The sequence below is a fragment of the Carcharodon carcharias genome, chromosome 2 (assembly GCF_017639515.1).
Source record: "Carcharodon carcharias isolate sCarCar2 chromosome 2, sCarCar2.pri, whole genome shotgun sequence".
Classification (NCBI taxonomy): domain Eukaryota; kingdom Metazoa; phylum Chordata; class Chondrichthyes; order Lamniformes; family Lamnidae; genus Carcharodon; species Carcharodon carcharias.
In genome coordinates, this window is record NC_054468.1 from 51,833,563 (window position 1) to 51,859,489 (window position 25,927).

General features: G+C 40.2%; 1 protein-coding gene across 3 annotated transcripts in view; it reads left to right on the forward strand.

The window, feature by feature from the left end:
- The window catches only part of tbl1xr1a (tbl1x receptor 1a), a 199,943-nt gene extending 176,313 nt beyond the window's left edge, over positions 1 to 23,630 (forward strand). For all 3 annotated transcript variants that reach the window (XM_041210960.1, XM_041210978.1, XM_041210968.1), the window contains 5 exons: positions 2,023 to 2,097; positions 5,622 to 5,749; positions 12,418 to 12,583; positions 12,953 to 13,054; positions 20,306 to 23,630. In XM_041210960.1, the coding sequence (XP_041066894.1) occupies positions 2,023 to 2,097; positions 5,622 to 5,749; positions 12,418 to 12,583; positions 12,953 to 13,054; positions 20,306 to 20,332 (498 nt within the window). In that variant the 3' untranslated portion in view covers positions 20,333 to 23,630. The remainder of the gene's footprint in view (positions 1 to 2,022; positions 2,098 to 5,621; positions 5,750 to 12,417; positions 12,584 to 12,952; positions 13,055 to 20,305) is intronic.
- The last annotated feature ends 2,297 nt before the right edge of the window (positions 23,631 to 25,927 follow it).

The following is a 25,927-nucleotide window of genomic DNA, read 5'->3' on the forward strand; positions in this document are numbered from 1 at the left end:
CTTCCTACTCCTGACCCTCCCACTTGCTGCCTACCCTCCTGCTCCCAACCCTCTTGTTTGCTGCCAACCCTCCCATTTGCCTCATCTCTAGCTTGCGGCTTGCCTCTACAACCCTGTAATTTGAAGCTGCTCTCGCTCTGTTGGTTGTTTCATGCCTCTTCCTACCCGCGGCTGAGCTTTGCTGGCAATAACGGTTTGGGAGAGTGATGTGGCCAGCAGGAGGGTTGGGACTGGGAGGATTGGGGTGCACGATTGGCAGTGAGCCAGATGGGCGAGGAGCGAGCGAGGCAGTGAGTGGGAGAGACGGCAAGTGGATTTTAAGTAGAAAGAGTTGGCATATTTCTTTTTTATTTTTAAAATTTATTTTATTTTGAAAGTTATTTTGTTTATGACTAGAATAATTTAGCAATGTACAGTACTTAAACCTATAGGGTACAATATTTTACTGTGATTTTTTTTCCTGACTGGAAAAGTTCTACAAAGTCTAACTAAAGCCTTTACATTGGTTGCAATGGGAAAATCTGATTCGCTTAACATTTCATTTAAAGTTGCAGTTCTCAGGAATGCAATTACAATGTTAAATGAGGAATTACTGTATGGCTTCTTACTTCCTTGGTATTTTCAGGCACTCAATGGAATCAAAATTTAAAAGGATTGATTTTGAATTTTCTTTAAGTTAATAAGTTTAGGTCATATTATTGAAGCACAATTCATTTATTCAAATTAAAGAGTTTTATTTTGGTGGTTCAGCAGCATATAGATGATTTTGTCATGAAGGAAAGGTTTCCACCCACTATTTCGCATACATTAAATCCACAATCTTAAATTGGCAGAAGTCAACAATAGATTGCCTTTCATGCTTTCATAATCACAAAATATTAAGTGTCACAGGGGATATCAGAGATGAAACAAAGTGGGGAAAGAAATTGTGTTGCAAGAGTAAATCATGTTTTTTGTCTAAATCCTACAAAGTAATTTCAAACTTGATTAGATTTTACACTTCACAGATTTCTGTTATTCCTTTTCTTTCAAATGTGTGCATTTTTAACCTCAAGAAAATGTTTACCTATGAATCTTCACCAAATTTAGCAAGTGACACACTTGAAATATGTTATGCATGTAAAACAGAATGAATATCTTGTACTTGGACTAAACTGCTCATCTCAATAACACAAACCTAGTTTTATTGAATGTTTATCAAACTTGATGAGTAATTTTTCTCATATTCTTGATTCCTTTGAATATTGGTACTTCAAACTTTAACTTTGTAAAGTTGCGAAACAGGAAACATTGACGTGTTGGCTCAGGTTGAAAAATGCTGATGCATTTAAATTAATATTTAAAAAAAAAACACTTCTTAAAAACTTTTAAAGTTTCATGATTTATCCTCTTGAACATTGTCATAAATTTGTACCAATCCAAAAATGCCCAATTGTTTTAGTGTGTATTTAAAAATGGTGTGCAGCCACTTACATAGCAAATATAATTTGTATTGGATAAAACAAGAAGATGACAATTGTTTTTGAGGCACATTTTTAACAAACGGTTCCTTTTTGCTTTGATGTTTGCATGCTTGTTCATGTATTTTAAATTTTTTGCTACATTTCAAATTACTCAAATGATGTTTGTCAACAGGATTTTTTTGAAGAAAATGTGTAAACCCTTTTTTCAATTTAGAAGGCCGTTACATTTTAACGTCAGGTTTAAATCTTTACTACAGCATCTTCTCCTTTAGCTAAGACTTCAGTAGCATATTTCTTCTTTGTCCCTTTTGTATGCTTCAGAATTGATGCTATAAGTTTGTGTTAATATTAATTTGGCACTTGAAATAAGCAAAGTAAAATACTAATGAATAATCTGTTTCCAGTGCTGACAGTCATGTAGTTTAAGGCTTGATATTTCTTGTTGATATCCTAGCATGCAGGAACATATTCTATTTATGTTGAATGTCAAGAGCTGGATCTTGCTGCTTATATGAAGGGGATATCTTGTTTATTCATAATGCCTCGGTTCTGTTTTCAGAACGAAGTGAATGCAATCAAGTGGGATCCAACTGGGAATCTACTCGCATCTTGTTCCGATGACATGACCCTAAAGGTAATTAATGTTGCACTTTTGCTGTTGTTGCATCGAATTTGTTGTGAATTAAGCACTATTAAAAATTCTGTCAAAGCTGAAAAAGTGAAGGTTTAGTATTGAAACCAAAAAAGGCAGGGGCAATTATAATAATGGCAGATGCCTCATAGATTTGACCTTGGTGACTGGGGAGAGCTGATGAAAAAAATGTAAACAAATGAAATCAGATGAGGAAGGGCAAGACTCAGATTTCCTAAAGCCCAATTGTTCTAACAATTAATATCTGTATTTCGACTTCTGTGTACAAGACGTGAGTTTCAGGCATCAACCTTATTTGTGAGAGTTGCTTAAATAATATTACAGAAATTTATGGTAGAATTCAGCCCATCGTGTCTGTTTCAGCTGAAAAAGAGCTATCTAGTTTAATCCCACTTTCCAGCTGTTGGTCCATAGCATTCTAAGCTATGGCATTTCAAGCATATATCCAAGTACTTTTTAAATGGAATATGAGTTTCTGCCTCCACTCCCTTTCAGATAGTGAGTTCTAGACATCCACCACCATCTGAGTAAAAAAAAATTCTCCTCAACTCCCAACTAATCCTTCTCCCTATTGCTTTAAATCTATGTTTTTTCAGTAATTGACCTCTCTGCTAAGGGAAATAGGCCCTACCTATCATCTCTATCCCGGTCCTTCATAATTTTGTGCACCTCCCCTTTAAGACATAGCGTTGTCTGTGTCATGGTTCAGAGATGGAACCATTCTCTTCCCTGTGTGAATTTCAGTCAATACCCTTAATGTGTTATGTGGATTGTATACGCTATGGGAATCTTGGCTTGTGGATACAGTTCAACAGCTTAGAACATTGAAAGACCAAAGTTAGATTAACTGCTTTACAGTTGCAAGGTCTACCTCCACAGCACTCTGCTTTTGTGCTTCTGTTCATATCTGCCTCAATGATTTAACACATTGCGTTAGTTTCTGTTCTTGTCCCCATGCAATTACCTTTTGTTATTCATTAATGCATTGTTGGCAAGGCCAGTATTTGTTGCCCATCCCTAATTGCCCCATGAATTCTTGAATAGATGCTCCTTGTATAGGTACACCCACAGTGATGTTATGATGAGAATCTCTAGGATGTCCAATGCTGTACACTTGGTTTCCCCCATATTTATAGTTCACACTGTCCCTCAATTAGATTTTTGGCAACCACAGACCAACCTTCCATTTGTGTACTGATAATGCCAATGCTGCCTCCGCTATAGACTCCAAGGTGTTGCTATCATATATCTAACATAAGGGCTCTGAATGATCCACAATTTCCTTCAACTCAAGATTGACAAAATTGAAGTCGTACATTCAATTCCCATCAGCATTTTTTCTTTCTGACCAGGGGAGGCAGTGGCATAGTGGTATTCTCACTTGATTAGTATTCCAGAGACCCCGGGTAAAATTCTGGGGAGCTTTGAATTTGAATTCAACAGAAGTCTGGAATTAAAAAGTCTGATGATGACCATGAAACCATTGCCAATTGATGTAAAAACCCATCTGGTTCAGTGATGTCTTTTAGAGAAGGAAATCTGCCATCCTTACCTGGCCCATAGCCATGTGGTAGTCTCTTAAATGCCCTCTGAACAAGGGTAATTAGGGATGAGCACTAAATGCTGGCTTAGTCAGTTGTGCCGACATCCCATGAATGAATAAATTTTAAAAATTCGGGCTGCTTCCTGAGGCTAAATCAGGAGGTCCTGTTTGATCTCAAGCTAAGATGCTTTCTCTACATGTGCACATTGACAAGACCAGTTCCTTCCACCTTTGTAGCATAGCTACCAGCACCCATACCTTTTCAGTGCTATGCCTGTGCCTTCGTCTTTAAATTGTCTCCTGACTGGCCTCTGCCTAATCTTTCATAGACTTAGTAATACAGAATTCTAGCCTGTGCTTTTTGCTGCATATTTATTATCGATGGGCTGAATTTTCCCCCCACCGGGGGGTTGTGTGGTGGCGGGTGGGAGCGGGCATGAACCCAATCAGTGCCCCCAATCGGGAGTATGCCACCATTTTATGTGGGCGGGCCAATTAAGGCCTGCCCAGCGTGACGCGCACCCGGAAACGCTATGTGCTCCCTGTGCGGGCAGGGGGATTCCCTGAGTCGGGTCCTGCGCTCTTTCACGCATGCTCGTAGTTTAAGTTCTGGAAAATTTTTAAAAGGTGAAAAAAATTTTTAAGGATATGTCCCCTCATGTGAAACTGAAACTGTCATGTCCATTAATTTTTTCAAATATTTTTATTTAATTAATAAACCCTTCATGAAACATCATCCCGCCCCGGATGAGGTTTCAAGAAAAATGCGAAGGCTGCCTGAGCTCTTCGCCTGCCCGCCAACCTTAAGATTAGACAGGCAGCATTCTTAACTTTAATTACTTTGTCAATGGCTTTAATAGGCCTTTGACAGTTCGGCGGGCATGCAGCCGACATGGTTGCGCATTCGACGAACTGACAATACAAATGATGCGCAGTGACGTCGGGATGCCTGCCCGACGTCACATGTGTCATTTTATGTGTCCCCGAGCAGGCCCCACCCCCGCTCGCCAACAGGAAAGTTCTTCCCCAAAACAAAAACAGAATTACCTGGAAAAACTCAGCAGGTCCGGCAGCATCGGCGGAGAAGAAAAGAGTTGACGTTTCGAATCCTCAAAAGTTCTTCCCCATGTCTTTGTAAACTCCACTGATTTTCTGTCTCCTTAACAAATATTTGGTCTCCTCTTTAAGTTCTTTTACATTCTTGTTTAACCCTACCTGAACAATCTTTACCAGCCATTGGCCTCTGCAAGTGCCCTCAGCTTTACTAACACCAAAGTCCTTCCTATGATCCACTGTTAGAGGAAAATCTTTCATTGCCAATAACTCCCCAGAACCACTTTGCCTTGCTACTCCCCTCTCTACCGTCAAAAGCTTTCTTAAAACTTTCTTTTAGATCTTGCTTTTAGTTGTTCCCCATCTGAGTTCCCACCCTCCTTCTGATTAGTGTATATTTTTGCAGCTTGTGTACTCTGATATTTTATTTTGCTTGAAAAGACCTATATAAATCAAAGTTGTGCAGCACCTTTTAAGAAAAATAGGCTTTTTACAACAAATTGCATGTATATATAGACATCTGTCATTTGTGGAATTCAACTGGTTGTAGAGTTAAGTAAGTCAGATTGCAATATTGCATCCTGGAGTTCTCAAAGGTTAGTTTAGGAGTGGCAAGGTTAAAGTTTATACAAATTTATTCTGGAAATTTAACTTTTGGGTAGGCATCTCCCTCAGGTGATAAATGGGAAAATTATACATAACCTATAGAGAGGATGGGCTTTGTGCGGAATGGCCTTTTCTTTATTTTAGTTAAATGCATATTAAACAATGTATTTCAGTAGACCTTCCCTTTAAAATATTATCCATTAATGTACTTATTAAGACGCAGTGTTGAGCTTAGAGGTGTAGATGAGTTTGTAGATGAGTACTTCCTTTTGTTGGTTTTCATGCAATTTTGTTTTTAATATAGATCTGGAGCATGAAACAAGATACATGTGTTCATGATTTACAAGCGCACAACAAAGAAATCTATACCATCAAGTGGAGTCCAACAGGACCTGGTACTAACAATCCAACCGCCAATCTTATGTTAGCAAGGTATGAAAGAATCTTATTTATATAATTAGAAGTCCTGAATCTCTGAATATCTGTCAATTCTTTCTAAGGAGTTCCACCTGAAAATGCATCATATCTCAACAGGAAAAAAACATTGATTTGCTTAAGTAAACATTAATCATTTAAGTTTCTACTAAAACAGGTGACTAAATGTGAGCAAATCATAAAGTGGGAAATATGTAACCATCAGAAAGCCAAGCAATTAAGTCCCCGAGTGCTTTTTTCAGGCCACCCTTTACTAACCAGGAAATACTACAAAACCCACCAGAGTGCTCAAGTTAATTCTTGGATTACTGGATAAGTAGTTTTGATGCTGTTCCTGCAGGATTACAGTTCCCAGAATATACTATGACAAACAAGATACAAAAGTTGTTAACAGCTATGAGGTATGAGTTGGAAGGGAGATTTTTTTTTGCATTTTATACGGTTAAGCCAATAACATAAATGTCTACACTTTACAGGGCATTTTGGCAAGATTTGCTTTTCATTGAGGTTACAGCGGATGCACATGAAGTACTTTGATGCTACTGTGGGCGGTGAGCCAGGCAGTGGCCACCTGTTTAAAGGCTGGCTACTGAAGCCTCACAATAGGAATTTTTCTCTCCCTTCCCAACTACCAATTACTGTTTCAGGAACTACAAATTGGGGAAGAAGAATATGTTTATAAACAAAGAAGATAGAGAAGACTAAAGATTTTGAGGAAGGAGCAGAGTACAATAAATGAAGCACTTGCATCTTAAAAGAAAATATTGCTGCCAATCAGTGGGATATGGGAAAAAATGATAAACTATATAACTGGAATGAAAGAGTTTTAAAAGAATAGAACACAGTAGGCAACGAGCGGTTACAAATATGAATTCACTAGGCCTATTCACTAGGCACTACTAACAGTAGTGAGACATACAAGATTCTAAAGGGGCTTAACAGGATAGACACTGAGAGGCCGTTTCCGCTGTCAGGGAATCTAGAACAAGGGGGCACAGTTTCAGGATAAGGGGCTGATTACTTAGGACTGAGGTGAGAAATATTTTCATTCAATTGCTTGTGAATCTTTGGAATTCTCTACCCGAGGATTGTGGATGCTCCATTGTTGAAAATATTTAAGGCTGAGATGGATAGATTTTTGGTATCTCAAGGGATCAAGGGATATGGGGAGCAGGTGGGAAAGTGGAGTTGAAGTCCAAAATCGGCCATGATTGTATTGAATGGCAGAGCAGGCTGTTTCAATGGGCCATATGGTCTACACTTACTCCTATCTCTTATGTTCTTATGTTCAATATTTTTAATTTGTATCAGTCACGTGTTGTATTGCTTTAGTAAATTTGCTATATGGTGGTGAGAGGCAAAACACTGACATATAAGCTACAGGGGGGTGTTGAGGCAAATGTTTAAAAAAAGGTCATGTGCATGTCAGGTCCCAGGCTACATTTGGGAAAGCTGCTAATTATTTAATGAAACTAGGTTGTTTATAGGGAAGGTCCTGGGCCCAACCATCTTCAGCTGCTTTATCAATGACCTTCCCTTCATCATAAGGTTAGAAGCGGGGATGTCTGCTGACAATTGCATTCACAACTTATCAGATACTGGAACAGTCCATGTCCATATGCAGCAAGACCTGGATAACATTCAAGCTTGAGCGCATAAGTAGCAAATAACATTCGTGCCACACAAGTGCCAGACCAACCACCAACTCCAATAAAAGAGAATCGAACCATTTCCCTTTGATAGTCAATGGCATCACCGTCGCTGAATTCCCCACTATCAACAGCCTGCGGTTTACCATCGACCAGAAACTGAACTGGACCAGCCATATAAATACTATAGCTACAAGAGCAGGTCAGGGGCTGGGAATTCTTTGGTAAGTAACTCACCTCATGACTCCCTAAAGTCTGTCCACCATCTACAAGGCACAAGCCAGGAGTGTGATGGAATACACTCCACTTTCCTGGATGAGTGCAGCTCCAATAATACTCAAATTCAACACCATCCAAGACAAAGCAGCCAGCTCGATTCATCCAATCCATCACCTTCAACATTCAGTCCCTCCACCACATTTACACAGTGGCAGAAGAGTGTACAATCTATGAGATGCACAGCAACAAATCACCAAGGCACTTTCCAAACCCTTGACCATTACCTTCTAAAACGACGGTGCAGGTTGATGCATGGGAACACCACCACCTTCAAGTTTCCCCTCCAAGCCACAAACCAACCTGATTTGGAAGTATAACCGTTCCTTCACTGTCACTGGGTCAAAATCCTGGAACTCACTTCCTAACAGCATTGTGGATGTACCTACACCACATTGTCAGCTGCAGTTCAAGAGGGTGGCTCACCATCACCTTCTCAAGGGCAATTAGAGATGGGCAATAAATGCTGACTTAGCCAGCGATGCCCACAACCTGAACTAATAAATATATTTTAAAAATTGCAAGAGCACCAGATCTCAAAGGAACAATCTATATTGCATGAAAAGAGGGTGCTGATTGGTTGGCAAGTGGACCCTAATTGGTAGAAGCATTGCCATGGAGAATGCTTCAAGGAATAGTTAACTGCCAAGACAAAAACAGAAACAGAAATAGCTGGAAAAACTCTAAGTCTGGCAGCATCGGCGGAGGAGAGCACAGTTGACGTTTCGAGTCCTCATGACCCTTCAACAGAACAGTTAACTTCCAAGATTTTGTTTAAGTTAAAACCAGGTCTTGGCATTGCCCAGGGGAATGAACCAGGGAATGGCTGTCTCCCAAGTTTTTGTTTAATTGAAAAAGGCGCAATGCATGGACATGTTCTTTCCGTTTGCAAAGGACAGGCCCGGTGTGTGAATATTTGTAGCTTCTAACACGTGTAAGTGAGCTACATTGCGAGCCCAACTGATAATCTTAAATTGTTATCGGTGTAATTTTTATCACAATCAGGATTGTTTAGCAAGTGTTGGCCAATTGGGGAATCATATCTAACATTGGACACTGTCCTGAGTTTTGCAAGCTTGAGCTGGTTGAGTACGGTCAGTACTTTGCCTGTTGTGAATAGCTGAAGGGACGTGCTGTTTGATATGATCCTCCAGTTGTTGGGATATATGGCCCAAATAACTGGCATCACGCCAGCACTGAAATTCATATACCACATTACTCATTTGTGTGGTAGGCAGAATGTTTTTTGCCATCCTGTTACTGGAGAATACTGCTCGTGTTACTACTGCATTGTAGCAGGGTGAAATGGCTATCTTCACCTGTTGTTCAAATTTTTGAGACATCTTACCCTTCCAGGATAATCTGGGCCAGGATTTTTCAGTCGGCTACAACTTAAAAAGTTAATATGAAAGATAAAAACATGTCCCGTCTTGTGTGACACAGTCACATGAGGAGACATGTTTCATTAAAATGTTAATGTCTGTAAAAATTTTTTAAAAACCGCTTCAATCTTCCTGAGGCAGCTCCATGCCTCAGGGAGATTGAAGTGCACGCGAAAGAGCGCTGGCCCTGACTCTCCCTCCTTCCCCCGCCCGCTCAGGCAGCATTGAGCGCTACTGCTTACATCATCTGGGTGGGCTTTAATCGGCCCGCCCGTGTAAAATGGCAGTGCGGAACCGAACGAGGACGGCAGTCAGCTCCATGACCGCAGCCATCCACTCCCACTGAGCCTGCCTGACGCGGGGAAAAGTTCAGGCCTTGAAGTAGACTCTGCACTTTTCAGGGTAGAAAGTGATGGCCTTAGGCCCATTCATGAATTAGCGCGATATACAGTCAGCAATGATCCAGATAGCTTTGATGCACTCTATTTCGGCATCAAGCTTGCATTTTAAAAAATTCATTCTTGGGCTGTGGGCGCCGCTGGCTAGGCCAGCATTTATTGCCCATCCCTAATTGCCCTTGTTCAGAGGGCATTTAAGAGTCAACCACATTGCTGTGGATCTGGAGTCACATGTAGGTCAGACCAGGTAAGGACGACAGATTCCCTTCCCTAAAGGACATTAGTGAACTAGATGGGTTTTTATAACAATTGGCAATGGTTTCATGGTCACAATTAGACTTTTGATTCCAGATTTTTATTGAATTCAAATTCTACAACCTGCCATGGCATGGTAAGCAAATGGCTTGGGCCCTATTTACAAGGTTGCCAATAAGGCCAATCTTATAGTGTGTGTAACTGTAGGAATCCCAGTGCAAATATTTACCAGCGAAAGTGGGCTTACAGTCGTTAGTGGTAGAGAATCCATTGGCTGATTTCTCAACTAACACATCGAGGAAATGGAGTTTATTTGACAGCTCCATTTCAAGGGTGAATTTGAGCACGGAATGGTGCCCATTAAGCTGCATAAAGGAAATTCTTACATGCAACTGCAGATTCAAAAATACAGCAAACGTATCATCTATGTTTCGTAAATATTCAAGGGGTAGGAGGTTAGGGGTTATTTCATCAAAGACGCACTTCTAGTGAAAACCAACAAAGATGTTGGCAAGAGCTGGGCCTAGCGAGAATCCCATGCTTTTAAATTTCACCAGTTGCCATGGTGGGATTTGAAGCTGTGTCCCAGAGCATTAGCCTGGGCCTCTGGATTACTAGTTCATTGATATTACCACTACACCGAAGCCTCCCCCGATAAAAGTAATGTTAGTATTCTTACTTATAAAGTATGTCTGTGCTTTTGAGATTTTTTATAGTAGATTGCATAAACTTAATAAGTTAAGTAACCATTAATCATTTGAGTTTCTTATATGCGCTAGATATTATTGTTTTCTGGCAATCAAAGGCAAATTTTTGTTCAGTAAACTCTAATTACAATATAGCTATTGTTGCTTCAGTGGCAAAAAGAGAAGTCTTGAGAATCAGTAAACATTTGGTGAGTGAAAGTGGAAATTGCAGAGGCACCAGTGATAATCTTCAGTCTTCCTTAGACACGGGAGGTGCCAGAGGACTGGAGAACTGGAAATGTTGCACCCTTGTTCAAAAAGGGGTGCAAGGATAAAGCTGGCAACTACAGGCCAATCAGTTTGACCTCAGTATTAGGGAAACTTATGGAAACTATAGTACGGGATAAAATGAATAATCACTTGGACAAGTGTAGGATAATTAAGGAAAGCTAGCATGAATTCATCAAGGGAAAATCATGTTTAACTTGCTGGAGTTTTTTGAGGAGATAATAGAGAAGGTTGATAAGTGAAACGCAGTTGATGTGGTGTATATGGATTTTCAAAAGACATTTGATACAGTGCCACACAATAGACTTTGTGGGCAAAATTCTAGCTCATAAAAGGGAAAGTAGGCACTTGGATAAGAAATTGGCTGAGTAACAGGAAACAGAGGGTAGTGATAAATGGTTATTTTTCAGATTGGAGGAAGGTTTGTAGTGGAGTTCCTCAGGGGTCAATGTTGGGACTCTTGCTCTTCCTGATATATATTAATGACCTAGACAGTGATGTGCGGGCATGATTGCAAAATTTACAGATGATATGAAGATTGGAAATGTTGTCAACTGTGATGAGGATAGTCTTGAACTTCAAAAGGACATAGACAATTTGGTGGATTGGGCAGACAAGTGGCAGATGATGTTTAATGCAGAGAACTGTCAGGTGATTTGTTTGGGCAGGAAAGATATGGTGAAACAGTATAAAATAAAGGGAGAGCCTCTAAATGGAGGTGCAGGAACAGAGGGACCTCGGTGTATATGTACATAAGTCATCGAAGATGGCAGGGCATGTTGAGAGAGTAGTTAATAAAGCATATAGAATCTTAGGCTTTATTAATAGGGGCATTGAGTACAAGAGTAAGGAGGTCATGTTGAAATTGTATAAGACACTAGTTAGGCCTCATCTGGAGTACTGTGTCCAGATCTGGGCCCCATAGTTAAGGAAGACTGTGAAGGCATTGGAGAGAGTACAGAGGAGATTCACAAGAATGATTCCTGAGATTAAGAACTGTAGCTATGAGGATAGATTGGAGAGGTTGGAACTGTTTTCCATGGAGAAAAGAAGGCTGAAAGGAGACTTGATAGAGGTATTCAAGATCCTGAGGGATATGGACAGGATAAATAGTGAGAAACTGTCCCTACTCAAGAGAACTTCAAGAATTAGAGGGCACAGATTCACAATAATTGGCAAAAGGAGTAAATGTGATGTAAGGAAAACATTTTTCACCCAGAGGGTGTTTGGAGTCTGGAACAAACTTTCTGAAAGGGTGGTGGAGGCAGGTTTGATTGAGGTATTCAAAAGGGAATTTGATTGCTACCTGAAAAGAGAGAATTTGCAAGGCTACGAAGATACGGCAGGGGAGTGGAACTAGGTGGAATGCTCTTTCAGAGAGCCAGTGCAGACTCGATGGGCTGAATAGCCACCTCCTGCATTGTAAAGATACTGTGATATTGTGAAGTTGTTAAAAACCTGGAATGATTCAAGGTTTTAATAAATGCACACTACCGATATGGTTTTGAGTTTTGCAGCTTGGATGTTGGCTGTTGATCAGGACCGAGACCAAAATAGGCATCCGTCGGTCTGAATCGCTTGGAGCTATTTGTTAATGCCTATTTTTCTTTAATTGGTTGGAGAGGGTACCTTACATTGAACGTGTTTTTAGACTTCTGATAAAAGCTATTATGGGTGCTGCTGGTGGGATTTTTGAAGTACATTCTTAGACTTTGGAGTTTTTTTCTACAGTGCATCATTTGATTCTACTGTACGACTATGGGATGTGGACCGAGGTATCTGTATCCACACTTTGACCAAACACCAGGAACCTGTATACAGTGTAGCGTTCAGCCCAGATGGCAGGTACCTGGCTAGCGGCTCTTTTGACAAGTGTGTTCACATCTGGAATACTCAGGTAAGTGCTAAGTACTTTCATCTGTTGAAGTCATGTTAAATTCTCTTTTTCTCAATCTTACTGTTTGTTTGTACCATAGAAGCACGTTGGAAGGCTGTTTATAACATGCAGAAACAATGTTTCTGTATGTATGACTGCCCTGTTATATTTATCATCACAGAAAATGGTGGCTGTGCCATTCTCTCGCCCCCCCACCACCACCACCAAACCCCCCGACTCTGCAATCTGTTAGTGCAAGTGTACAGTTGAATTGCTTTTTAAAAGCATACACACTGCACCATATGGACTCTTCACAGTCACTCTTCATTGTATTCAAATTGTAGATATTGTCTTGTCTCTGATAATTGAAGTGAAATGGTTTGTTTACAGACAGGTGCTCTTGTCCATAGCTACAGGGGAACAGGAGGAATCTTTGAAGTGTGTTGGAATGCAGCTGGGGATAAAGTGGGTGCAAGTGCATCAGATGGTTCAGTAAGTACCACAAATGATATGCATCTGTATATTAGCAGAATTTAGGGTTAATGAAGTTAGAATATTATATTATGAAATTAATTTAGACCAATTTTCAAACAGTTCCTAGAGTTGTCTCAAAATCAGATTATTTTTTCCCCTCATTTTTAGAAACACAAGCTTTTAAACGAATAACCTATGGACTTGTCTGGAACATAGTAAAGATATTACTGTCAACTTTTTCCAATATAAATTCCTGTTTTCAAATTATAATGTTAACTGCTAATGTAAGCACATCACACTGTAATTATATCCCTCTGCCCTTGGAATTACTACCTCAGCTCCTCACCTGTACTACAGAGAAATCCTGTTTCCCAAGTCATTGTCCATGTAGTTAGAATATTTATACAAAAAGAGGATAGAATGTATGACTGTAAGAGGGGACCATATTGTATCTGTGCATCCTGGTCCAGTTCTCTTTGTTCTAATCTGGTCTCAGCTAAAAGCTGCATTTGGTCTTCATTCAGATCAACTAGATCAATTAGTATATACTGTACAAAAAGAACGAGTAATTAAATATTAGAAATTGTTTGATTTACATACTAAATTTAACTGCATAAGAATAGAAAGAACTTCTTTGGTTCCTCAGTCTGTATAAATTGTACAGTTTACAATAGAGAATGCTTTTTCTAGTACAGTGTCTCCATCTACTGACTATTCTTGAAGTTCATATTTATGTTATTTAAATTGAAAATTAGTCTGAAAGCCTTCTTTTTTCCCATTCTTAAATTTATCCTAAGAGTTTGAAAGAATCTTTCTTTTACAGGCAGATTAGTAAAGGAAATAACATTGTCAGACAATATTAAAAGCCAGAAAAGCTTTCAGATTTGTGTTGGCCTGCTTAACTTAATGAGGATTTCAAGCTATATATTTGGGTAAAATTAGTTTGTTGTGCTGCATTTGAAAAATCCTTCTAATAATTTGCAAGCCAAATATCCAATTTACAATATGTTAGGATGAAACTATGTAGAATGTTAAATCAGGAATATGTTCTCCACTTGTTTGATGCTGGAATGTTAAAGAAAAATTGCTGTGTTCTGTTTTGCTATTAGCATATGAGAATTCAAGCAAATGGAATCTGCATTAAGAAAGGATTAGAGACCCTCGTACACCATAGGTGTTTTAGTCACTAAACCACCAGGGAATTGGGGCAAATCAGGGACCCATTGCCTTTGCCCAGTAAACTGTCAGGAAATTAGCAAGACCAGGAATCGATGCATTTACCCAATAAATCATTGGGGAATCAGTGAACCCAGAGATAGACACATGTCTGTTTTTAAAAGAAAGGGCAACTGTAGTCTTTCTGTGCGGATTGCCTTAGTATTTGGTGAGGTGATTCATCCAGTGATATTTTACATCTGTGGGCTGACATTGGTTAATTAGATGTAGCATTTTATTGTAACACTAAGGCACTGAGTATAATTTTTGACCCATTCAATACACGGCAGATAGCGTAAGGGAGGAACTCTCCTTACCACCAAGAAATCTCACTTCTAATTTCTACCTATGTAATCCGCCCATTCATAGAGGGATGAATCTTACCTATGTTGGGCAGGCTGGGGGGAATGGGCGTGGAGCGGATTGCTATCTACAATCGGCTGCGTACCGCCATTTTACCCAGGTGGGCCAATTAAAGCCTGCCCAGCATAATAACGTTCCGTAGCGCTCGGCGCTACCTGTACAGGTGGGGGGGGGTGGAGGGAGAGTCGGGGCCTGTGCTTATGAAGGATGAAAGCCATTGAATTCAGAAGACAATGAGCTCTGAAATCAAGAGGCTGACAGAGAAAAGGCCTGAGCTGGGACATGTTTGTGAAGTAACGAAAATGTACTTATCTATTTTATACAAGCTTCAGGAAACCTCATCCCATCCGTGGATGAGGTTCCCTGAAAATGTGAAGGTCGCTTGGGCTCTTCGCCTGTCCGCCAACCTTAAGGTTGAACTGGCAGAGTTGTTAATTGCTTTTTTAATGCCCTTAATAGGCTATTGACAATTTGGCGGGCGCGCAGCCCCCTTCAGCCCACTGAACGAAATATCGAAATTACGCAAGGAAGCACACCCAACGTCATCGCGGGTCATTTTATGCATCAGCATGTCGGGCCCGCCCCCGTACACTGACGACAATATTCTACCTATAATGATCTTGCCTGTTGTACTGGACCTGAGCCAATTACTCCTGTCTTCCAGTTTTGTCTCTTGATCCGTCTGACCTATTTCCTCCCTATCCAGTCGTCACCTTTCATTTCCCCCCTCTTGGTTACTTTTGTCCATGACCCACTCTGCTTCTCTGACTTCATACTCTCCTGCCTCAGGCTTAAATTTTCCTTGCATAAGCCCTCAGCTACCATCTGTGCCTCTCTTGGCATTCTCCTAAAGGGCCATTGAACCACCTGTCAATTATGAGCAACCCCAACTACCTGTCGTTGGTCCTCCATCGACGATCTCACCCAGACACCTTCTGGAGCCTAACCTTGATAGCAAAATTTTCCATTTAGATCACCCCATCCGCCACGAAAACCTCCTATTCTACCAGAAATTCTTTGTAGAATTTCCCTTCACTTGTGTGGACAAAATCCATGCGACACATAATTTTATTGTACACCGACATCTTGACTAACTGAAAATTGACTATGAGTGGTGACACCATGTACCTTACCATAGTTTTCCCAACTGACTATATATGCCACCACGTACCCTGCCAAAACTGCCATGGTAGGTGATGTGGCCCTTATTGACCAAGCTGCACCTTGTTCACTCCACTGCGCCCCTCCTTTGACAGCATTGTCTGGCTCCACTCCTGAAAGCTCTCATTTAATAGTTTCATCGTTTACCATGCCCCAAGCATCAACCTGATTTTCCATTCAAGATATTTTTCCTTTTCTCCAACAGCCGCTTTTTCTCAGAGCTCATAGTCCTCTGAATTCAACGGCTCTCATCCTTCATAAGCTATCTATCCATACAAGGTCTAGATTAATTGCAATCCTGTCATTATTGATATCTTCCGAATCTCTCTACATCCAGCCTTGATCACTGACAGGACTGTGTACAACTACTTCCTTTATCCCTCAGCACCCGCATTCCCTATTCCAATTCAGTCTTTGGGAAAAGAAAGTCTTTCCCCAACTCATTTACAACTGAACTTTCAAACTCCCAACTCACAAGCCTCTAATTGTTCAATCACCACGATACAGCAAATTCAGTTACACATGTATCAGTCTCTCACCTCTGTTTGTTCCTAGCAATCCTTTACTCTCTCCCATCCTTGCCCTTCTGCCTGGTATAGCCCTGTTTTTACTCCTCTAAGTCCAAAGGGTGCATTTGACATAAAACTGGTTTAGCTTCCTATCATCCGACCTGGCTGGGCCGTTTCCAGCACTGTCAAAACCACCTACTACACCAGAATCATCTCGGAGAGCACATCTCCATTACCAGCCTTCTCTGATAACTCCACTGCCCTGCCTACTCTATCACCATCTAAAACAAGTGAGGAACTCAAGAACCTCTCTATCAAGAAGTTTCAGATGATACCCTCAGCTACCTCTTTTACTTTCTAAGCCAAACCTGCCCCCATACTACACCCTTTCCCAGCCCTGAACCTGTATCTCCATTCAGTTTCTCTCCCATGTCTCCTCATTTATCTGGTCCATGAAACCCATCTCAAGATCTCTTAACCCTAATTGCATTAAACTGGTGAACATCTCAATTTCTAATCCTGCTGGCAGTGTAAACGGTTCCTTTGCCTGAGATGCTCTTTTTTTTTTTAAAGCTCTACTTACATCCTCAATCCTATGTAAACTCCAGCTTGTACAAAATGATTCTGCTTACACTGTCCTGATCCAAGCCTTACTTGCCCATCATCACTGTCCTCAGTGACTATCTTGGCCTCTGATCTCCCACTGCTTTAAATGTATAGTTCTGGTTCTTGTGCTTCAGTTCTTTAATTGCATCAGACCCATCTCTTTAGCCCACCATTGACAGCTACAACTTTAGCCATCTAGACCCCACATCTGGAATTCCCTTCCTATATTTCTTGTCTTTTAAGGACCTTCTTAAAAGTCACCTCTTCAATCAAATTTTGCTGCTCTTAACATCTATTCTTTTGACTCGACATTGATTTTCCTCCCATCCCTCTGAACTGTCTTGATATTTATTTTCACTGTTAAAGTCACCATATATATGTTAATGCAATGATAGCAGAAAAAAGCATTAGAGCTAGTGATGAACTGAATTCACTATTTTGCTCCCTTCTGATCCTCAAGCAAGGGTGCTGCTGAAGTTGACACCTTTATTTTAAAATCTCTTGCCGCTTAAGACTTTTTTTTAAAAATTGAGCTTTCGGAGAAATATGCAGCACCTTTTCTGCTGGAAAAACTGAAATAGACAGGTAGGAGTTAGTTTGCCTGCTGAGTAGGAGTTATTGATCATATTTTAGCTGTATTTGTTCAACATGAATTTTGCTGCAAATGTTACATTAACTCATTCAGTGCTGCTTTTGGGAAGATCAAGCTCCATTGGAGATTAAATCACCAACTCTTTCTAGTGTGTGGCCTACAATGACACTTCAATCAGTTGAATAACTCTGGACTCAAATGCACTTAAATTAGATAAGCAACACACTTGAAATTCCTAATGGCTGGTCAGCTGTAGATTTCATTTCTCCCTGGAAAATCAAAATCTAAGGGTTAGATACTTAAATCATTAGAAATGGGGAAAGAAAGGCCTCAAATGTTCAAGATATTAATATAAATGTGATTTGATATAACACATGATGAACACAATTTCACAACATAACTTGTTTTTTCTGATTACATTGAAAACTCAAATTGTTTACACTTGGCAAAGTAAATATTTATATTCTAATGCCATGACCTTTAAACCAACTTCCCAAAATTCAAGATTGGTTGTGTCATTGGATCAAGCCTGCAATTTTGTTGCTGTATCTAATTTCCTAGAATTCCCTGATGGCCAAAATTGGATTAATACCCTTGCCCATTATTTAACCAAGTGCCTGTTTAACCAATAGAGGTACAGAAACTGAACATTAGTGTGTCTGAGTCTTGGCTGGACAGGTTTTGTTTTGCTGTTAAGGTGAAAATCCTATACAATAAATTTACCTAGGAGAACATTGAAGTAATTATTCCTTTTTGCCATGAAAATAAACACAATGCAAGATTAAAACTTCACTGCTGGACTGGCACTGAACCATTCCGGCTGGCTCTCACGCTGCCTGAGATGCTCTCCTGCTACTGAATGATATCCATCCTATTGCTTTCTGTTTCCCATGGCTGCCAACTACATTGCTGCACCCTTTTTTCAGACAGCGGCCGTCACTTTGTACAGGGTTGGATTTGTTCTTCAGGCTTTTTGGTTTTGTATGCTCTTTGCTGCATTACAGATGTTACTTGGACCCAATCTCTTGGTCATTAATTGATGTTATTCCCAGTTGACTCGACTCTATTGATAAATGGACCATCTCATTACAGCCTCCTAGCCCGTGGAATTTAACTTTTGTTGTTTCCCTTTTACCCACAGTTTACGACTGATGCATGTCTTGCTATGCCAGTTTATCTCCTGTTGTTATTTTGGGCCCATCTCCCTTTTCCCCCTCATTCCACTTCTCCCCTCTGTTACTTCACTATTCTTGGGCCCTACCCCAACCCAACACTATTTCTCAGTTTGCCTACACTTCCTGCTTCCGTACTGATTTGAGTATTCCATGAACAATCCCCTGGCTACCCTCTGAGCACCTCTTATTGCTCTCCAAAGGACACATTGCCCCGTTTTCCTCTCTTCCTGACTTTCCTGATCACATGTTCATTGAAGGCCAACTTCATCAACTTGATCTTCATTCTGCTCACACCACCCACAGCAGCAGATTCAGACTCTGTATTGCCCTTGGCTTTCCATTGCAACAATATCTCTGAAGCTGTTGATTTGCTCAACCATTTATTTGTCTCAACTTTTAATGCCTTGCCTTCCCTGTTAAACCTTCACTGTCTCCCATCCTGGTCATTCCCCTAGCATAGCCCCAGCCTTGGTCCCTTGTTCAAATAGTGCAAATTTAAGCATGATGGTGCTCATCTGGTTTAGCCATTCATCGCTAATATTGATCCATTATTTTGCCCCTCCTCTTCCTCAGTCATATGCTGCCCTTTGGGAACATTATCTGAAGTGTTCCACATCTCTACCTTTCTCAACCCTTTCATTGCCTCTATGCTGTCAGACTGCTGATCTGACATCTTACTTATGACATAATATCTTGCAGCTAAGTGGAGAAAATTTCCTTTGACTTCACCATAAATTCTATTCTCTTCCCAACGAGTCATCCCTTTCCCTGACCAGAGTTGCAAGCTGAACCAGACTGTTCACAGCCTTCATGAGCTGTCCAACTCCAAGCTAAGCTCCCAAGTTCAAATTCTCTGTCATAATCCCCACCTATTTCCATCTCCACCTTCCTCTGCCTTTGCTTCAGCCTATCTGCCATTGAAACCTTAATTCATGCTGTTATCCCCCCGCAGACTTGATTACTCCAGCTCTTCTAACCAGCCTCCAATGCACCAGCCTCTTAACTTCACATTCAAACTATCATAACTTTCCTCAATGACCTGCACTGGCACTCAGTCCCCCAGCACCTCAAATTTATTATCTTATCCTTGTGTTTGAAACCCTTCATGGCTTCATCAATTCTGAGATCCCACTGTCTGAAATTCCTTCCTAAACTTCACTATCAAGTGCCAAAATCAGGTACTAATGGCCAGATACCAAATAAAATGTGCTTTACCTCTCCATGATAATTTCCAATTAACAGTCATACATTTGACCTTTCTGTTTGGGATTCTCATGTGTAGGTGGTTTTGTGCTTTGGACCCCGCCCATGTGGTTGGAAGTGGGTTGAGATTGCACAATCCCAGCTCATGTCAGACTGCTGCACTTGGTAGAGAGAAAATTGGGACTTATCAGTCTAGGCTGGATTTCAACTCGGATCCATGTGTGTTGGACTACTGCTTCAAACACGTCTTATTTTAATAGTGAAAGAAGTTTCACTCATAAATTATTTAGATTTATAAATGCATATTTGTTAATATATTTAAAAGTGTTTGGTGGGTGTTTCTACAAATAAAAATCTCACTCATAGGGCATATGTGCTAATAGAGAATGTGTAGTGATTTAATAAAACTGCAGAGTGAATTTACATTATACATTTTCTCTTAAAGGTTTGTGTGTTAGACCTCCGGAAATAGCGCTGCTAGCTGGAAGCCATGGACCGACAATGAATGTGTACATAGCCAAAACGACTGTCCCTGCCCCATGCACTGCTACAGTCTCACTTGAACCATGGCCAGTCCACTACAGCCAAAACAAGTCAGAATGCAAAACCCAGGACAACTGAGCCCTGATGTGAAGAGTACCCTGACTGCTTAATGCTGGAAGCTCCACCCACAAAGAAAAGTCAACCTTTCTTGAAGGTTTAAAACAACTTGAAATAAGACTTGACATGAGACCATATGTGTACCAAAATGGAAAGATAATATCAGAGGACAAAAATATCTTTTATTTTTTTGGTCCAGAGTCTATGTAGAATGAGTTATCTTGTCAGCAGTTCAGCAGATCTGTGTGCAGACATATCAGCTTCTTTCAATCAGCAGCAAATAGTTTGTTCCCTTGTTTTAAACATTGTTTTATCACTTTAGTTTACAGTTGCATGATGTAGGAGAGTGACTGTATCTTGTTTATCTTGTTTTTTTTCCTACTGACACTTAACACACAACTAGAAAAAAACTTTTTTATGGATACTATAAGCAAAATAACAGTGTATTTGGTATGTTTTTGGTACATTTTGTGGCTCAACAAACTAATATGTGGGGAAACATGAAACCGCTCCAAAATTCAACATAAAATTAGTTTCATTATACATCAGTCATAGGTAACAAGCTGTGGTTTACAGGTGATGTGGCTAAAATGTAGTAGTTTCTTAATGGGGACATGATTCTGCCGATTTATGAGAATTAAACAAATGGGCACAAAGAAAGAGAATCGATGCAGGGATGCATCCCATTGCTTTAAGACCATAGTTTGCATATGGTTGGATTGTGCACTATTGATAGAGCAGCTTATAGAATTTTGAAAGATAACTTTTCTGGACAGAGAATTATTACTGTTACTCTACTTATTCTTTGGTAGACCTACAGGCATAAATTTCACAGCAAGGTTCCAGTATTAAGGACTGATGTCTCGTAAGCAATGTTTTTAAAAACCTATCCAGTGCAATGAGATAAACCTCCCTCCCCCTCCCTCTGCCATTGGGCAGAAATCATGCAGGCATATGTTTTATGTTAATGCTAAGATAAGGGTTGACTTTGCTTTAATTTTCTTTCCTTGGTGCTCGTGTATTACACATGGGTTCATCTTGGCTCAGCCCTCTAAAGTACTTGCACTTGCTGTATTGTTCAGTAAAGTACAGGTAGTATAATTGCAATAGCTTTTTTTAGAATAAAAGTATATTCTATAAAGTATAGCATATCTGAGCTTTTAAACCTCAGGGGACCCTTCTTCAGATGATGAAGTGGTTAAACAAATATTTCTGCTACAAGATGCTCAATTACTTTTTCACACGAAGAAATGACGTTTGAGGTTTCAAATCCTTAGATTTAATGCATTGTAAAATGTTAGTCTAAAAAAGGTATTCTTCTATTTCCCATATCCCATGCAACAACAGATCAATGAAATGAAGTTACTGTTGCAAAGGCTTTATACCACCACTTCAAACTTGATCTGTTTTCCAACTCATTAAAAATGCAAGGTTAGTTGCTTTTTTGTTTAAATAGAAACATGAGTAAGAATAATTTCTGCACAAATGTTGGATTTTTTGTCCTTGGAGTAAAGTCTGTTGTTAATCTGAATCTAATCTAATCATTTAGAACTGATTATAGGTAACGTGGTATAATCAAATAGCTGCTATTCCAGATATTCCAGTGTCTGCATCACTGAAGTTGACCAACAAGTTCAGAACAGCTCCTAGATGTTCATTATGGGCTATTTGTCAAGTAGAGTAACAGTTATTAGGCAGCTTTATCACATTTCTAAGAAAAAAAACCATTGGTTATGTTATTTACTAGCCTTTTGTTAAATTGCGTCATATTAAGGTGATGAATGAGATTGGTTTTATCATTCTTCCAAGCTCTGCCCTTTGCAAGTTTGTTGCGAAGTCCAAGTTAAATTAAAAACCCTTGCATTCCCCTCCAATTAAAAAGGACTCATAAAGCATCTGCTACTATATGTTGACCTAAAGAACTAATGCTTGGAAAGGTGAGCCCTAGCCAGTTTTTAAATGAGCAGTTAAAACTTTTCATTTAAATCTTTTAAAAAGTATACATCGATGGCACAACATTTGAGAGCTCACAAATACAGTGGTAAATTTTTAAGAAGCAATTTTTTAAAAAATGAAAACAAGATATAAGTAGCTTTCCAACTGCTGTTTTTTGACCCTGCCAAGGGTAGAGGTGTAAGAGCAATTTTGATTACCTAATTTAATTATCTAACTTCACATTTTGGATTGGAAAATTAAAAAAAAGTTGGCAGTTACCTACACTGGACTTAAGTGACAGTCCAAAAATGGGGTAGCAGTAGAGCCTCTCACCTGAAGGTGAAGATTTATTTGAATGGGAATTTACAGCAGCCAGATATTGTATGGATGGCAACACTTACTTTTCAAAAATAGGTCTGTTCTTACCAATTGTTCTAAGGGCATCCATACTTTAATGATCTGAGGCTCTTATTCACATCTGCTAGAACTTTGGGAAACTCATAACAGCAAGATCATCACAATAAATTATACACACAACATTGTTTGAACTAACTAAAGTCAGACATTATTACACATAACACATTGAGCAAATGCATAACCATTTCCAATAATATGAATTAAAAGCTGCTTCCCTTGCTCAAGTCAATATTGATTGAAGACTCTGATAAAACTGTTGCTCATTTGTTCCATTGCAAGTGCTGTTTTAGGAAGGGCTGCAAATGAAACTAGATAGTTGAAGCAAGTGAAGTATTTAGGTTGGTGAAGACAGCATTAGGTGCATTCAGTGCTCAAGAATGAATAGCATAAAAGGATGATTTCAGGGGCTAGCATTACAGCTCTAGCACTGGATTTACATGTCTGCATCATTTCTACAGTTCTCACAAATTAAGATTTTAAAAATTGTGAACCTGTAAACCAGGCCATGAAAGTTTTTTTCTACTCTTTGAACTCTTTATTGTTCTGTTTTTATTTGTACCTGTTAAAAAGACTGATTTTTGATGTACCATACTGTCCTGGACCATGTAAATATCACCTGATAATGTATTTAGGTTCCACATTACATTAATAATTTTCCCTTTTCCACTCTCCCAACCCTCCTTCCACCACCTCACCTTACAAGTATCACCACCAAGGCACATCTTCTGTTGCAGCTTCCCTTTGCATCGTATTGATCTGACAACCATAATTTGCATCAGATCTGAAAGAGGTCCAGAATAAAATATATTTTGATATTACATTATTGTTGTCTTTTTGGGCTTCGTATATTTAGCTTTTGGTTAGTAAAATTAAAATTAACTCTTGCATGTTAAAAGGCCTCAATGGTAAAGTAATTTAACAGTGAATGTTGCTGTTAGCCCTTTGAGGAATGCTAATATAGGAGAATATGTTTGGCAATTCTGATTTGAGGCTATAAACTTTATGATCCTTTTTTATTAATATGGAGATTTTTAAAATAACTCTACCGGCCTGTTCAGCTCCTTTGTGATGCAATCAAAAGGGCGCTTTCTATTTGGCTACTAGAATTCATTGGAGTCACTGCTTTGAAGCTGTCTAACCCTGGGAAATCATATTACCATCTAGGAATATTTAATGTTCAGAGAGACTTGGCCATACTGGTACAAGGAACTCAGATTACCTCAAGCAATTAGGAAGGCAATGTTGGTCTTTGTTGCAATATGATTGGTGTATAAGAATTGAGAAGTCTTGCTACAATGGTACAGAGCTTTGTGAGACCACATCTGGAGTACTTTGTGTTGTTTTGGTTTTGGAGGCAATACAGCGAAGGTTCATTGGACTGGTGTCTGGGATGATAGCGTTGTTCTGTGATGAGGTTGAGTAAATTGGGTCATGTTCTCTGGAGTTTGGAAGAGTGAATGGTGATCTCATTGAAACCTACAAAATTCTGAAGGGCTTGACAGGTTAAACGCTGAGTTTTTGTTTCCACTGGCTGGGGAATCTACATCACGGGGGCACAGTCTCAGGATAAAGGGTTTATCATTTTTTAAATTCATTCACAGGATGTGGGCTTTGCTGGCAGGGCTAGCCCTGCCAGCATTTATTGCCTACCCCTAGTTACCCTTGAGAAGGTGGTGCTGAGCTGCCACCTTGAACCACCCTGTGATGTAGGTACACCCACAGTGCTGTTAGGAAGTGAGTTCCAGGATCTTGACCCAGCAACAGTGAAGGAACGGCAATATATTTCCAAGTCAGGATGGTCACTGACTTGGAGGGGAACTTGCAGGTGGTGGTGTTCCCATCTATCTGCTGCCCTTGTTATTCTAGATGGTAATGGTCATGGGTTTGGAAGGTGCTGTCTAAGAAGCCTCGGTGAATTCCTGCAATGCATCTAGTAGATGGTACACACTGCTGCTACTGTGCATCGGTGGTGGAGGGAGTGAATGTTTGTGGATGTGGTGCCAATCAAGCAGGCTGCTTTGTCCTGGACAGTGTCAAGCTTCATCAGCATTGTGGGAGTTGCACTCAACCAGGCAACTGGGGAATATTCCTTCACGCTCCTGACTTGTGCCTTGTAGATGGCGGACAGGCTTTGGGGAGTCAGGAGGTGATTTACCCATCACAGGATTCCTAGCCTCTGACCTGCTCTTGTAGCCACAGTATTAATAAGGCTGACCCAGTTCGGTTTCTGGTCAATGATAACCCCCAGGATTATAGTGGGAGATTCAGTGATGGTAATGCTATTGAATGTCAAGGGGTGATGGTTAGATTCTCTCTTGTTGGAGATGGTCATCGCCTGGCACTTGTGTGGCAAGAATGTTATTTGCCATTTGTCAGCCCAAGCTTGGATATTGTCCAGGTCTTGCTGCATTTGGACATGGACTGCTTCAGTATCTGAGTCATTGCGAATGGTGCTGAGCATTGTGCAATCATCAACTAAAATCCCACTTCTGACCTTATGATGATGGAAGCAGCTGAAGATGGTTGTGCCTAGGTCACTACCTAGAGGAACTACTGCAGTGATGTCCAGGAGCTGAAATGACTGACCTCAAACAATCACAACCATCTTCCTTTGTGCTAGGTATGACTCCAACCAGTGGAGAGTTTTCCCCTGATTCTCATTGACTCCAGTTTAGTTAAGGCTCCTTGATGCCACACTCAGTCAAATGCAGCCTTGATGTCAAGGGCAGTCACTCTCATATCACCTCAGGAGTTCAGATCTTTTGTCCATGGTTGAATCAATGCTGTCAGGAGTTGAGTGGCCCTGGCGGAATCCAAACCGGGCGTCAATGAGCAGGTTAGAGCTAAGCAAGTGCTGCTTGATAGCACTGTTGATGACCCCTTCCATTACTTTACTGATGATCAAGAGTAGAATGATGGGGCAGTAATTGATTGGGTTGGATTTGTCCTGCTTTTTGGATACAGGACATGCCTAGGCAATTTTCCACTTAGCCAGGTAGATGCCAGTGTTGTAGCTGTACTAGAACAGCTTGGCTAGGGGCGTGGCAAGTTCTGGAGCACAAGCCTTCAGTTCTATTGCTGGAATATTGTCAGGGCCCATAGCCTTTGCGGTATC